At 37.9% G+C, this 16,477-nt stretch overlaps 1 protein-coding gene across 3 annotated transcripts in view; it reads left to right on the top strand.

The window, feature by feature from the left end:
- The window catches only part of cdh23 (cadherin-related 23), a 229,770-nt gene that overhangs the window by 117,585 nt on the left and 95,708 nt on the right, over positions 1 to 16,477 (top strand). For all 3 annotated transcript variants that reach the window (XM_026939035.3, XM_053232580.1, XM_034302581.2), the window contains exons 11-13: positions 2,844 to 3,032; positions 13,329 to 13,478; positions 15,535 to 15,693. In XM_026939035.3, the coding sequence (XP_026794836.2) occupies positions 2,844 to 3,032; positions 13,329 to 13,478; positions 15,535 to 15,693 (498 nt within the window). The remainder of the gene's footprint in view (positions 1 to 2,843; positions 3,033 to 13,328; positions 13,479 to 15,534; positions 15,694 to 16,477) is intronic.

Raw genomic sequence — 16,477 nt, 5'->3', positions numbered from 1 at the left:
GACTTTTAAAGAAGTTTAAAATGAGTAATTTAGTCACATCTTTGCAGCTTACTGCAAATTAACACCAAGCTGCTGTCAGTTGTGAACCCCCGTGTCTCGATTCAGTTCTACGTAGCCAAATACAGGATATAAGGCTAAATTTATAACTCTTTCACATTAATGTTAGAACCCTAGCAGATTTTTAAGCATTTTGTTGCTTGTTTTATTTATAGGCTCTTAACAGTGCAGTTATTAGAGGCATATGCTTTTGCCATATGGTGTTTTTATTCTACACTACGCAGACATTTCATCATTTGTTGTGTTAAAGCTAACAGAATTTTGACATAGCCTTTTTATGAACAAAAATATGCTGTGAGTTTTTGAAACTTCAGAAATGATGTGAAATTGTTTTAGAAATACTTAGAACTGATTGTGGGCTGTCTGAAATGTAAAGAATATTGATGGTGGTACATTCGGTGGTTCTGAGGTTCTATGGCTTTGTGCAGTAAAAGGATGTGTAAATAGCGTAAGACAGAACATCGCCTGGTCTGTTTCCAAACTTCAACTGTCCAATTTTGGTGAGCCTTGGTGAGTGTAAGTGCTTATATTTATAAGTGGCTTGACCAATTATGTCTATTTACTTTTTGACTATAAATGTCAATGATCTAAAACAGTTTTATATCTTTAAATTGGTATTTGTAAGACTTTTTATATTTAGTTGTGCCCTAGTGGCTACCTACAACAATCCAGGTACTAGATAGTCGAGTATATAGTGTATGCTCTAATAATATAATGCATAATGTGTGATTTGACATTCAACAGTCATAGTGCGTTGCCGGGTTGCGAATTTCACCACACTCTCCTGGCAACGTCTCACTTCTTAATTAAAATCAATGATCTCACCAAAGTGCCGGCGAACACACTCTCCAAAAACATATTCATAAGTTATAGATTTTCTTCCACTTCTTTTCTCTTTTGTGCATTGCCTCATCCCTGCTCTTTTTTCCTCCAGCCGCTCTCGTTGGTGCGGATATTGATTTTGAGTGCAAAGGTAATAAAACTAATTTCTCAACTTCACAAAGCTAGGATGGGGCAGGAGGTGCTGCACTCGAGGTCAGCGCATTCATAGGCTCTTTGTAGGAATTAGGAATCAGAAAAAGGGTTAAACGCTGACATTCTATGATTACGAGCTCGCTCTAACCTCTCCTCAAATTACCCCCAGCCCTCGCTCAGCGAATACAGTGTATTCCTTTTTCATTATATCCCCTTAGCACTAAGGCTATTGGAGAGAAGGAGAGGAAAAAGAGAACGAGAGCGAGTAATTGTTTTCCCGCCGATTGGACTCGTGCTCAAATCTCATTGCATTTGTGAGTTTCTCTGCATTGCCCCTTGTTTAACCCCACTTATCTTTTTCTTTCTCTGCTTATCTAATAAAAGGACCATGAGGGTGAGATTGAAGAGCGACCTTTCATGCACCACCATGATCGATCCATTCTTTCGTCAGATCATTCTTCCTGTCACACCCTCACTCACTCTGTATCACTGTAGGTCACATTAAAAAGATTCATTGTTGCAAATATTGTTGTGGTGAAAAGCAAGCAACACACAATCTGTTGACGTATGGTGACGTGATGAAGAATCTAAATCACTTTCAGGCTGAGCACTTACATTTACTCATTTGTTAAATACATTTTAGTGAAAGCAAGTCTCAAATGAAATTACCTGTGAGTTTAAACATGTCCTTAGAGTCTAAGAGCATGTTTACATATACAGAATTAATCTGAAGTCCTGTTCACAAGTATCTGGTATCTTTCAAAATGTACTTTTTACCCTTCTGTGTAAAAAAAAAAAAAAGAAAAAAAAAAAAAAATCCCATACATATAAATAGCATTTACAAAAAAAAAGGTGTAATAAACTGTTATGTCAACCACCTCAAGAATAACTTTAAGATCATGCCAATAAAATAACCAATAATAAATAATTAATTTTAATAAATAAATAAACTTTCTGCTAGAGATGGTCTCTGCTTGCTTCCAAACAGTTTACTGCAGATTGATTACAGTGAAAACAAAATTCAACTCTGATTCACCTCAGTTGCAGGAAGTGAACCAAACATGCTATGGAGACTATTACTGATTTAAATGCTTGAACAGTATTTTAATAAAACATTTAACAGCAAGACAAAAACACAAACAAATATATGGAGTGACTACAGTAATCCCAAGACTAGATTTAAACTGACTAAACAAGCTATAAACGGACTAAAGAATGATAACATGAATTAAGGAGCTAAACACCTGAATGTGAACATGGAATGGGAAATGGCGTTTGAATATTATAGAGTTGGTGTAGTGAGAGCACATGCTGCGTGCTCTGCTGCGTGAAGACAGAGTGTTTGTTCTAAAGTTATATAGAGTCCTTAATTAGCTGCGAATGAGCTGCAGGTGTTGAGAATTCCAGCGAGACAGAGCGCTGAGAGGGCGGAGCTGCTCCTGAGGCACGCTGGGAGTTGGATTTCGTTACATCCTGGCTAAAGTGACATGCAAAAACTATAACGAGTGCCAGACGACAGACCTGGAGTGATGTAGTATGTGTTCTGGATATATTCTTAAAAGTCCTAAGCGTTCTTTGGGTCTCCCTCTGGAGAAACCTTTAAACGTTCTATGTATATATGTAGTATGTATTCTGTATGTAGTATGTATTCTGTGTAGTAAACTAGATGTTTATTTATCAGAAAAACTTTTCTTTATTGCTGCGTTGTTGTTTTTTTTTTTTCTAAGTGTAACTCTGCCCAAATGGTGGAAGTGCAGGGTTAGTCCCCATTTGTCTGTCTTTTCTCAATCCCACTCTGTTTTTGTCTGTAGGCAACAGAGCTGAATGAAGACCGTACGCCCTCCTCAGCGACTGTCCTCACAACCTTCACCATCCTGCTCATTGATAAGAATGATAACGCTCCCAAGTTTAACAGCTCAGAGTACCGGGTGCGCATCACTGAGCTGGCCCAAGTGGGGTTCGCCCTGCCGCTGTCTATACAGGTGGAGGACAAGGACGAGGTGAGACAAAACCGAAAATGTCTGCTTACATAATAATAATAATATGTTTTTTTGAACAGATATTACTATGTGTTCCATATTTTCTAGTGTGTAAGAAGTGTAAGAAGCGCATACAACATTGTCCTTAAAGAAAAAATTCATACTTTTTAATTTAATTTTATTTTATTGCTATAAACAGGAGACCTTCAAGTATTTCATTCCTTACCTAATGTAGAATGTAAGATAAAGTACCATTAATGAAATAAAAGCAGGTTTTGGTGCTTTACTAAGACTTTTAGATTCTAAATCTTTTATCCCAACAAGCAGCTGTCAGTAATTAACCTCATCTGGTGCCACAAACTTTTAGAGATAGTTATCTCAGCATTTAAAGTTTGCTGTGAAGATACGCCGCTGGCTGGTAACAAGCTATTGATCAAGCAGGACGCACCTTTCCAATTACTGAGCTTTCTCTTGCATAGCAGGATCCCGTTACACAAGACAGCCTTCCAACACACTGCATGGACTCTTTTTTAACCATACATTTATTCAAGAGTGACAGGTATATGCATCTTAAATTTATAAGTATGTATGGCGAAGGGACGTTCTGAAGTCAGTGGAAGGCCAGGCACTCTCACACTGTGTGTTTAGAATTACATGAAAAAATTTCAATGCACTTCTAGTGTATGCTTTCTGTATAGTTGTAGGCAGTGTTTTATTATTTTTTAATGCTATATCTTTATAATTACAATAACATTATAGCAATATGCAATCACAGGATAGAATTATAATTTAAAAACTACAGGCATGGCAAGGACTTGGCTTTTTCTGCTGCACACTTTGGCATTAATAAAATGGGGCCTGTGCTTTTTATTTTCTTTTTTCCATAGGTGATGGTGTATTACACAAGTCAGAGGTGTAGTTTTTAGTACAATCATGTTATTTGTGTAGTGTCTGCTGTAGAGTCCACTGACATGGACACACACACACACACACACACAAACAGAACTGTATTCAACAGTGGCCTCTTTAGTCCTACATCAAGTGTCTGTCACTTCCGATTAGTCATATCTAGACAAGTACACACACACACACACACACACCAGTTTGCAGAAGCATATACGCACACATACCACCACTCCAGCAGAGCGGCACTTGGCACACATTCGACTCTGCAGCGATTTAATTTGCTCCAGAGAAGATGGGACAGAGCGTCAAATTATAGCTAACGAGCAGAATCAATCAGAGAAGGGCAGAGATAAGCGCAGAGCTAGTCAAGTCTGATTGATTCTCGCCTCGACCGCCCAGGATAGGACCTGACAGATAAAGGTAGAAAGGGAGAAGCGGGGTGGTGGGTTAGGTAGGTAGGTGAGGGGATAGGATAGGGAATAAAGAAAATAGGATTAAGAATCAGGAGGTAAAAATGTATAACATGGAGAAGTAAAAATGGATCAGAACCAGGGAGAGAGAGAGAAAGAGAGGTAATCTGGTCAAATATCGAATTAGAATGTGTGAGATAAGGGAAGAGTGAGGGATGGACCAGATAAGCAAAGTGAGAAGGGTCATGCAGAATGAAGGGAACTGCAAATATGATGGACTGAGTGTGGAGAAGAAAAATGAATCACAAACGGAGACAAATAGATGAGCTGGTCCAAATAAAAAAAGTAAGAGTGAGGGATAAACAGGATGAGTGCCGAAAGAAAGGTCAGACAGAATGAATAAAGCATCAGCTGTGATGGTGAAGAAAAATAAACAAGAGAAAGAGAGAGAGAGGGAGAGAGAGAGAGATGGAGAGTGGGCAAAAATACAGAATTAGAAATCAGGAGATAAAGCAAAAGTGAAGGATAAGGGTTAAGGGATAGACAGGATAAGTGGAGAAAGAGGGACACTCAACATGAAGCGAGCAAAAGACATGATGGGACGAACACGAAGTAAAATGGATCAGAAAGAGAGAGCAGGCAGAGGGTAAGGTGGCAAAATTTTTAAAAAAAAATAGAATTTTAAAGTGGCAGGTAAACTAATGTAAGAGTAAGGGATAGAGGTTATGGGATAGACAGGATAAATGGAGGGAAAAGACTCGGCCAGCATGAAGGGAACAGAAGCTACTGTGGAGTGAATGTAGAGAAAGATGGGCAGGAACAAAAGGAGGAGAAAATGGGGTTTATTGGCCAAAATGTACAAGTTCAAGATGAAGCAAAAAGTCTAAAGGTTAACAATCTGAAGTTACAGTTATCATCATAATAAGACCTTGTAATATGCTGCAATTTTGTACCACAGTGCTACTGAATTCTCAGATTCGTCAGAAGGTGTCGATTAATGTTCTATAACAGCAGCTCTGACAGAAGCGCCGGCTGCAAGGTTTATATTAATGCACTCATTCTAATGTGTTATTGTTTCTATTCTAACTACTTACACGTACACTTGTATGTTGGATGCTCCATAGATTTAAAAACTGTGTAATTGTTGATATAGTCAAGAGACATTTTCTGTGAAGAGATATATGATGTATGATGGAAGGAGTCTCCAGTGTCAGCACTTTGTAAGACTCAGAGATAAAGCTGTAACGTTAAGTTTACAGCCACAGGAAAGTCTTCAGGAGAGAGGAGTTTGCACTTTGTAACCGTCTCTGTGGCTTCTCAGCATTCCTTTGTCTTATTACCTTCTAGAGAATGAAAAAAGAGACTGAGGTGAGAGAACAACAGATTATTGCTGCTATAATGCGAGTTACAACAGAAATTAACTAGTTTCGAGGACAGTCCACAATGTTAATTGTAACTATAAATGGATAATATGTACCATGTGTTGTTTTTTAATATATTTTAAAAGAGGAATAAAATGCTGTTATTGGAACATAATCTGGTTAAACAGTAACTCTGCTTTGTGTTGTTGATTGTTTTCATATAATAGCACGTCCACAAGTGTTTTATTTCTTAATTAATAGCGACAAACTGAACACACATTTGTGTTTTTAAGTATTTTAAGTTTATACATATATATATATATATATATATATATTTATATATATGTGGACACTCATTTTGGTAGGAGGAGCAAAGTAAGCTTCGGGCTCCTTTTATCCTCTTTACAACATAGAATCTTTTTCTTCTTTTATTTCTATTTTTTTTTTTGTCCACAAACAAACACCCCAAACACACACACATAGGCGCACACACACACACACACACTATCACATGTTCTCACACTTAAACCCATTTTGTCTCTATCAACAAGTCCAGACGTCTTTGTTTGTCAGGAATATTGTTGACTGCTTCATACCTTTATATACAAATTTAGATGCCGTTCTGAAGGTGTGAAGATGCGCCCACACACACACGCGCGCGCACATTTGTCCAAACTTTCCCTGCATGACTTGTCTGTGAAACTTTGACGGCCCGTATGACAGGCTGGTTTTATCCTCTCTCTAAAGGCAGAAGGCGAAATGGACGGGCAATTACGCTTATGGCCAGTGTGTGCTGACATCCCTGCATATTGGATGGCTCTTTAAATAGCCACCCATCAGCCACAATGGCTCCCTAAGAGCTCCAAACACAAAAAAGTAAAGCCAAAAAAAAGCAACCTCCAGTGTAATATGGCCATCGATCCAGAACGTCAGCAGCCATGTCCGCTTCTCCACAGCCTGCGTTTGTTACAAACAAGTCGTTGTCTCCACTCTAAGCTGTCTTGAGTGTGTACTCATTTTATGGCACATTTTTAGTGTCTGCAGAATGTCAGAAATGCGTGAAGGTGAAAAATCCGATCACTTCATTTAAGAACATCTACCTTGTGAGGCAACACTGCGAGTACCAACACTGATCTTATGTTGTCTTTGGAGTCAAGATGTTAATAATTGATGAGACCAAATCATCATTTCGATGAGACCAAAAGTAGAAAAATAAGATCTTCAAAACATGAAGAATATATCAGTATGTTCTTGGTTGTTAATTGGCAGAATTTATTAACATAATAAAAATGCATTAACATTGTGTTAATTACATTGTTATCTAAGTATGTATTAATGCTGATGAATTATGTATGGAATGAAACACGCCAGGGTGTGCTACTGTGCTACTAAGTTACTGCTACCACAGCGATGTTGATTATTTTCCTATAACAGCATGTGCTGAGTGTTTTATTTGTCTTATTCCACCGCTGTTTGCCAAAGCGAACAGTTTTTTCTTTATTAAAGAGTGACACATCATATACATTTTATCGGTTTATAGTTGCATTTAATGTTGTGGAATGTCTGTGAGACAAGTTAGTTCCTATTATCATCTAAATTATAGCAGCTATAAACAATCTTTTCTTCACTTTCTGTTATATTAATAACACAGAAAAATGCAGCTTGTTACTGAGAAACCACAAAATGCAAAGTCTTCGGTCCTGATGACTTTCACATGTCAGAAAATATTACAGCTTTACCTCTGATCATTACAAAGTGCTCACACTGGAGACTCCTTCCATAAATGTAATATAAATATCTCCTTACAGAAAACTTCACAGTATCAATACTTTTATGTTTTTCTTTGTTAAATAACAACAAATCTTATTAGGAACACCTGCTCACCTGCTCGACTCCGACCAACTCCAACCAACTTCACCATATAAACAAAAACAATAAATAACAGCAAAACTGTTTATTATTAGGCTTAAATAGTGTTTAAAATGTTTACTAAAAGTGCAACAATACTAAAAACTATGGTCATAGTTATAATACAGAGATTCAATTCACGCTGACTACACTGTTAGGAACACATGTACACCTGATCATTCATGCAGTCAGATAATGAAGACTGAAAAAAAAAAACATGCAAAGTTTTTTTTTCAATCTTCATCTGTCCAGTTCTGGTGAGTCTGCTGTAGCCTCAGATTCCTGTTCTTGGTTGAGAGGAGAGGAACCCAATGTGGTCTTCTGCTGTTGCAGTCCATCCGCCTCAAGATTCCACACATTTTTTGCATTCTGAGATGCTTTTCAGCTCACCAAGTTTGTAAAGGGTTGTTATTTACTGTATTTTTGTTATTACTGTAGCCTTCCTGTCAACTCAATCCAGGCTGGCCATTCTCCTCTGACCTCTCTCTCGTCAACAAGACATTTCCAAATTTCCAGTTTTTTGTTTTGTTTTCCACACCATTCTGTGTAAACTCTAGAGACTGTTGTGTGTGAATCTCAGGAGATCAGCAGTTTCTGAAATACTCAAACCAGCCCATCTGGCACTAACAAACATACCATGGTCAGAGTCACTGACATTTTTCCCCCCATTCTGACGTTTGATTTGAAGAATAGCTGAAACTCTTGACCTGTATCTGCCTGATCTATGCGTTGTGCTGCAGCCACATGATTAGCTGATTGGATAATTGTATGAATGAGCAGGTGTTCCTAATAAATTGACCTTTGAGTGTGTATAGAGAGATTCAGGGCCCAGTTTTCCAAACTGCAAGATCATCTTAACTGGTAAATAAAGTGTTAAATGTCATACTGTCTGTAATATTCAGTGTTGAACTTTGTACTGCAATAACTCAGCCCAGAGCTTTTTGATCCTGGAGTAGTAAAAAAGATGAAACGAATGTTTTTCAAAAAAAAAGTCTTGGCTTTGTAGACATAAAAATAACAAAAATATAATGTGTGTGTGTGTGTGTGTGTGTGTGTGCGCGTCTGTAGCCATTATCAGCTCTGCTCCTTATTAAGACAAACCTGTCAAGCTTATACAAAAACGTGTTAAGAAACACTGATGTGCACCAGGATGGATTTCATTTTGTATAATTGCAAATTACAATACAGCTTAATTAGGAGGAACCCAAACACTGTGATATTGTCACATTTATTCTTGTCAGCAAGCCTTCAATCCCTTCTGCTAAAATCATTCTCTTGTTTTCTCATTTAGTCCATCAAGAGGACATGGCTCATGCTGCCATGTGGTTAAAGAGAGGCTTTATCCTCTTCTCCTCTCTTTATAATCATAGTCTTTCAGCATGAAGGGAGGCCTCTGATTCCACATTCATACCCACAATTACAATCTACAGCCCGCGGAGAAGCGATTTTCATAAACGAGAGATAAAAAAGGGGGCGAATGGCATGGATTAACCTCGATCGCCGACTGTTGCAGTTATTGTCCGTTAATCTTTTTTCTGCTTCTTTTCTCGTCTCGGTATTTTGCTCCACAGCGGATCTCCCCGGGTGAAATGTTTATTGAACTCCGAAACAATTTTCCCTTTTCGGATCAATCGCTCGCACCGCGGTCGCGAATGGCTTCGTCTGCAAATGAGATCCAGAAGTGTGTGCGTGTATGTTTGTATGCGTGTGTATGTGTGTATTTATGTGTGTGTCTGGGTGTAAGGTAATTGTCTGCTGCACTTCATTAAACTGAGAGCCTTTGTAATGCACACGAGTGTGTTTGTGTGTTTGTGTGTGTGTGTTTAGTGGGATTTGGGATAGAAAGTGTGTGTTTGTGTGTACACATTCACTTTTCTACCCCCTGTATACATATGTGTAGCTCATTAGCTATGTATGTACTCCAGTGACAGGTCCTTGTTCCAATGCCATTTAATAGCAAACTAACACTAACACTAGCTTTAGTGATTTAAAAGTCTTTTAATAAGATTTCAAGATATATATCAGTTAAGAAACGTTGATGGATTTAGTAATTATGACTGATTCACATGGAAAAAGCATTGTCTGTATAAATTACAGAGATGAGTGTCCTCATGATATATGCATGGTCGCCACATCAAAAGTTCTATGCTTAAGACACACACCTTATACCTTTAATACGAACTGCATTTTTTTTTACCTTTAGTAGCCTCTTGTTGCAGGAATTCTGGCTGCTCAGTAGGTCACATGACCATAATATGTACAGTATGTAGACTATACCTGTGTTAGGAAGTCAGTGACTTACTTATAACCCCTGAAAATATGACTTCTTTGAAGGGTTCTTTTACATTTTGTCTATATTTTATTATTGTGCATTTTGATTATAATATATAAGAGATATAGTAAAACCTCCTGAAGTATCCCTATACTGAAGAAAAAGCACAAAACCACTTTTCCCACAAGCTGGAACAGAATTGTTATCAACATGTCAATTAGAATGAGATGTACACCATATTATCTGGAGTTCTTTCTACACATCTTTTTATAGTAAGTTAAAGATGGCATAATCTTTCCAGTCGCACAGTGAGTAAAAATGACTGACATGACGGATTAAAATGGGGCTAAAATCACACCAGTAACACCTTGTAAAACTAATCCAGGGATCAACAATTTACAGTGTATACTGTCAACAACCTGTCTTGTGACTGTCATTAAACAGCCTATCAACTAATTCTTCTGTGTAGAGTGTCTAAAGCAGACTATCTAAGTAAAGTGTTACTTTAATTTCTTTAATACATTAATTCCCTTAATTCAATTGGCGGCACAGTGGCTTAGTGGTTAGCATGTTTGCCTCTCACCTCCAGGGTTGGGAATTTGCCTCCCGCCTCCCTCCTTTGTGCGCGGAGTTTGAATGTTCTTCCTGTGCTTCAGGGGTTTCCTATCCTAATCCAAAAACATGTGTTGTAGGCTGATTGGCATCTCTAAATTGTCCATAGTGTGTAAATGGGTGTGTGTGTGTGTGTGTGTGTGTGTGTGTGTGTGTGTGTGTGCGTGTGTGTGATTGTGCCCTGTGATGGGTTGGCACCCTGTCCAGAGTGTCTCCTGCCTTATGCCCCGAGTCACCTGGGATAGGATTCAGGCTCCCCCGTGATCCTGTGTAGGATAAGTGCACAGAAAATGGATGGGTGGATATTAATTCAACTTTTTTATGAAATTGTTTTAAAATTGTTGGTATTTCCTACTCAAATAGATGATCATATCAGGTGACATGGAGGGGATCAGCTCCATGCACCACTCTTCACTGCAGTTCTACAAGACTCAGTGATCATTCCTCTTATTTTTTTTTCTCTTTATATCTACTCCTGCTGTGAGATAATATCCTCACAAGGCTTTTCATACCTGATATGCTGCTGACACACATCTCATCCTCTCCTTCCCTCCTTCAGATTCCACTTCCCTCCTTCATGATTTGACTCATCATGGATGTCAGCTCACCACCTGAAACTGTATTCCAGCAAGTATAAATTTCTGGAGATATGTGCTCACATAAAGATCTTGTCATCATCCTGGAGAACACTATGATCTCATTATCTGACAACAACTGTCACTCTCTGCTCATCTTGCTTTCCTGACTGAGGTATCTACTTAATATCAGAAGGGCTCATTTCTTTTTTCAGAGGCCACTCAAATACTTGTTCAGTCCCTTGTCATCTTAAGTCCCTTGGACTCCCAGCTCACTCCTGACAGGTACTTCCTTGCCAAACCATCAGATTCCTCCAACTGATCCAGAAACTGCAGCTACACATTTTGATTTCAACTTCCCAAAGTTCATTCTTTCCTTCACTGTCATTTCATCATAATGAAAATACTGATGCTTGCCTGCAAAGCCAAAAACGGGCACCTACCTGAAGATGCTGGACAAACCCCACTCAGTACCACCTTCTCCTTTGAGCCACAGTGTGCAGATCAACTTCATTTGTACAACATTTTTAACAATAGACATTGCCACAAAGCAGCTTCGCAAAATCCGGATGTAGATTTCGAAGTGACAGTGGCAAGACAAACTCCCTAAGATGACGTGAGGATGAAGGATTAAGAGAAACCGAGACTCAAAAGGGAGCCCATCTTCACAGTTGTATACTATGAAGTCAAACACTACTAAGTGTGTAGAAAGGATGTTTAGTATGAGCATAATCCTGTATGTATGATTATAGCAGCAGTTCTTAGGTACAGTAACCAGTTAAGATTATCCACTGAAGTAAGGGAGTCTTGGGTAAAAACTGTTTTTGGGATGTGCAAACGTTCAGGGTATCCATGTGGGACCATCCAAAGCAGCAGAAATCACTTCCACAGGCCTGCCATCCCTCATGACACAAGGAAGAACTTCCCTTCACTGTCTGAATGTCTGGGTCTGTCACTGTTTTCAACTCTTCTCTCACAAGGTATTGTCTTAATAGAGCCAGGACCAATTTTTCATAAAGACTGGACACTGTCCAGTGTTGTAAATTTAGATATGCAGTTCGTAAGGTGCAAATCTGGTACATACATGCTTCTGGTGTTAGTTACTTTAGGGTTGTAGAAGCACTTTGGACATCACATGTGACTCGTCTGACTGGAAAAATTTGTGGAGAATTTTTTGTATATGTCAGTTTTTGGGCAAACTATTGCTTTAATGTAAGCTTCATGTATTTGTGTAGCCATGTCCTCATGAGTGCAATATCACCTTTTCATAATCAACATTTTTTTCTCTCTCTCTCAATATCTTTCTCTAGTGCTCTCTGTTTTTGCTTAATCAGAAATTGTGAATCCTTCGGTTCTCTTAGGAGCTGGTGACTCATCACTTCCTTTTCCTCCTCAAAGCCCTCATTTCCTTCATTCCTTAAAGGAAGAAAGAACGACACTAATGAGGCACGTTCTGACACGTCTAAGTTTGACAGACTCTCATCCACCACCTGTGGTGTCAACTTGACTCTGTGTGTATGTGTGTGTGTATGTGTGTGTGCGTGCGTGCGTGTATGTGTGTCTAGCCCTAAGTTGGCCTAGCTAATTCCCAGGTTAGTTTGCCTAGGTTTAGCCAAGTGGCTAACTGTGACCTGTGCTTAGCTGACATGATGCAATTACCAGGAATTCCAGCAATGAGTTCTATACTCTGTGATGCAGGAATAATTTGTGTGTAAGCTAAATTAGGAGCCACTGGAAACCACACATTCTGTTGTGAAGCATATTTTGGCACTTATTTTTCTCAGCCATCTGTTTCCATCATCTTTTTTTCATCCATCTGTCATCTGTCCAGCACTGTCCAGTGAGATTTTCGGACTGCCTTTAAGTCTTGAATTGCTGTGATTGACAGGAGAGGGAGTAACCCCATCCCTTCCACCCAGAGTGCAGGGCCAATTTTGCTCTCTTGGACTTCAGGTCATGGGTGTTTTCAATTTATCTTGTTGGTATTCGAACTCACAATCTTGTGATGATAGTGCAAACTCTTTTCTGCTGTGCCAAACAGGATGTCAAAAATAAATAAATAAATAAATAAAAATACTTAAATCATCATCAAAAGTAACAGCTGATCATAAAAGAATCACATTGTAAGTCTTTTTCTTTTCATTATTTGTTTGATTTGAATTCAAATACCTAACAATGGGCCTCGAACACATTGCAGACAAACCCTTGTGAGGGCAATATTAAACAGGCACTCATCCACACTCATCTCTTACTTTCTCTCTGTCTCTCTGTAGGGAGTGAACAGCATGTTCGAAGTCATCTTAATGGGAAACAACTCAGATCACTTCACCATCTCCCCCACGTCAGTGCAGGGCCGAGCTGATATCCGTGTGCGTGTGGCTGTGCCTCTGGACTTTGAGACTATCAGAAGCTACAGCTTTTCTGTAAGTAGACCACAGGCCTTATCCTAATCTGGCTCACATAATATTGAGTATGTATAAAAATAGGGCAACTAAAACTAAAACTGGCTTTAAAAAGTCTGCACGAGGAAAAGCAAGTGTGTGCATGTGACATCAGCGATCTCACATTTAGAATTCGCTTTTTGGTTGTAAAGTAAGAGAAATAAAACATTAAAATAAAACACGGCCGTTACCGAAAAAAAAAAAAAAAACAATAGAACATGACCATATTATTATGCATTTTTTATTTTGGTTATATTACAAGAATATTAGTCATATGCAAAAATTAAAAGTGCAGAGGGCATTTCAAGGTTTTCAAGGATAAAACTGTCACATGGAATGCAAGGAAAACCTTCATCTTATATTGGGACAATTAGACAAAACACAGCGCCAAAGCTTATTGTGGCTTGAATATTAAAAGGAGAATGTCATTGCGGAATTTTAACTCAGTCTGGAATGTGTTGCGCTACTTGATAACAACTGCCAGTATTCAAGACTCAGATTCACGAATAAAGAACATCCTCACAGATATCCTTACACACGAAGACTGTGTGTAACTGTCCATACCAATCTAGTAACTAACAGTGTATACTACTTAACTCAGTGCATAATAAACAGTGTTATTAACACAGAATTACATGTTAATAATTTATTACGCTGTTTACAAGTCATTGATTGATGATTGATATATTAGTCAACTAGTTGTTAAGTATCAGTCAGTACCTATTAGCAGATTAATAAATAAGTATTTAGCAATGAAATATTAAGTACATTAAGTCTATCAGTGCTTAATATATATTTAATATATTAATATTTTATCTACTCTGCTTTATATAATCGAAGTGTTGTTTAATACAGTGCACAAAATGTTTGCTTATAGTAGTTGCATGAAATTGGTAACATGTTAAATTAAGGTTTGGTAATAAACCATTTATAATCAAGTAATAAGTTGTTTATTGATGATCAGTGCACAGTGTACACAATTCCTCTTTTCTAAATGCAGGTTTCTTTCTTAAATAATCGAGGTTTAATTAATAGTTGAGTAACATATCAATAATGGTTAATAACTTGATTGAACAGCATGATATATTACTAATATGCAACCCTTAAAGTTATATCATTTACTAACTTGCATTTAATTTCATTTCTATGCTCCGTAATCTCTTTGGTAATACTTCACTTGAACCTTCACTTTTTATCACGTATGACACATGACACAGACGTAACCATGTCATACACACACCATGAGTAATGTCATATGTTGGTAAAAGTCGTCAGAAATTATTATAATTGGGTTCTAAACCAAATTCATGAGTGATTTTCATGAAGTGACATAAGAAGTTCCCCAATGATCTCTAAATATAAAAAAAAACAGTAGGGCAAATAAAGAAACATAGTAATAAAATAAATAAAATGATTTGGCCAGAGTGATGCAGTATTTCAGTTGGTGTTACATTTTCTGCTGCTTATTTAGCCGGGATGACTGGAGCACAGCCTGAAGCATCAGTTCCTCGTGTTTGAAGTGACATACTGCTGCTTTTTAGAAAATCTAGGCTCAGTTATCATTATTTGCGTCTGAGTCTTAAAGTCTTTCCTGATTGGAGTTAAGCAGCAACACTGCATTTTCACTGACTACATTTGAATATTTAATACATTTTGAAGCTGTATGAATATATAAAGTCTGCTCTAATATGCAGTATATGTAGCATTTGGTAAGAGTACCTCTTATATCTGCTTTTGCAAACCGAATATATGACAGGACACCGAACCTAATGAACGAACTACCAGGACTTGAATTCATGAAACATCATTTATTTCCATCTTCGCTAAATATAAAGTAATATTTTCTTAAGTGTTCAATCTTGTATATCTCTTTTTCTGGTAAAGTCGCAGCGCTCATATTAAATGGAATCATTTGTTATAATGACAGCATACAAGAGCAAGTGCCATCATTACCAAATCAGCAATATAGACATTAATTATTGATACTAAAGAGCTGTTCTTGATTTTAATGTTTTCCATAATTGCGATTTCCATCCAGCTGTATGCCAACGAGTCTGTGGCAGAGCATGTGGGCTTCGCTCGGGTCTTCATCGATCTACTCAATGAGAATGACAACAGGCCTGTATTCAGCCAACCGCTGTATAACATTAGCTTACTGGAGAGCACAGCAACTGGAACATCACTACTGAGGATCCAAGTGAGTACGCACACACACACACACACACACACACACACACACCTACAAACCACTATGCACTCATGTGCCACATCAACAAGACTTACGGTGGAGATACAGTACTTCTGCAATTTTCTTGTTTCATTGGATGTGATCTTTTATATGATTGTAAGCCCAGCATTCACTCTCTTCCTAATCTTATAAAGCACTATGACCAATAAAACAAGAAAACCAAGTCCAAATGGACAGGATTGACCAATTTCTACCACTCAACCACCAATAAAAGAGGTGAAAAAGAGTCAGATATTTGAAGAGAGCTAGGGCAGAATAACTGGCACTTTCCCTTTTTTGGTTTTCCCTTTGGCTTAACATACTGGACAACGCTTAAACAAATAACTAATGGCGGTATTGCCATATTGAGGTTTATTATCCCCTAAATACTAATTACACAAGTACAAGAACACACACTCACACATAATGTTTATTCGTGTTTCTGTTCCTTTTGTGGATTTCTGTGAGATATTTAAAATTCATGCTTTTTTTGTCACACTGCATGACTTGGTGGTAAAAATCTTATATATCTACTCTTTGTCTTTCACACTACCTTCAAACTCTGTTGTATCCTTCAGCATCTGTATTCTCTCAGTCATACATTTTTTCATTCAGTAACCTTGGGGGAATGTAAATTTTTGCACATAACCGTAACCAGAGAGTAACAAGGCCAGATACAAGTGTTAAAAAAATGACTTCTCTTCCTCCATCTCTTATTTACATTTCAACAGTACACACACACACACGCACACAC

The sequence above is a fragment of the Pangasianodon hypophthalmus genome, chromosome 3 (assembly GCF_027358585.1).
Source record: "Pangasianodon hypophthalmus isolate fPanHyp1 chromosome 3, fPanHyp1.pri, whole genome shotgun sequence".
In the NCBI taxonomy this organism is placed as follows: Eukaryota; Metazoa; Chordata; class Actinopteri; order Siluriformes; family Pangasiidae; genus Pangasianodon; species Pangasianodon hypophthalmus.
The sequence above is the reverse complement of the archived record's forward strand: the minus strand, read 5'-3'. Positions and strand labels throughout refer to the sequence as shown.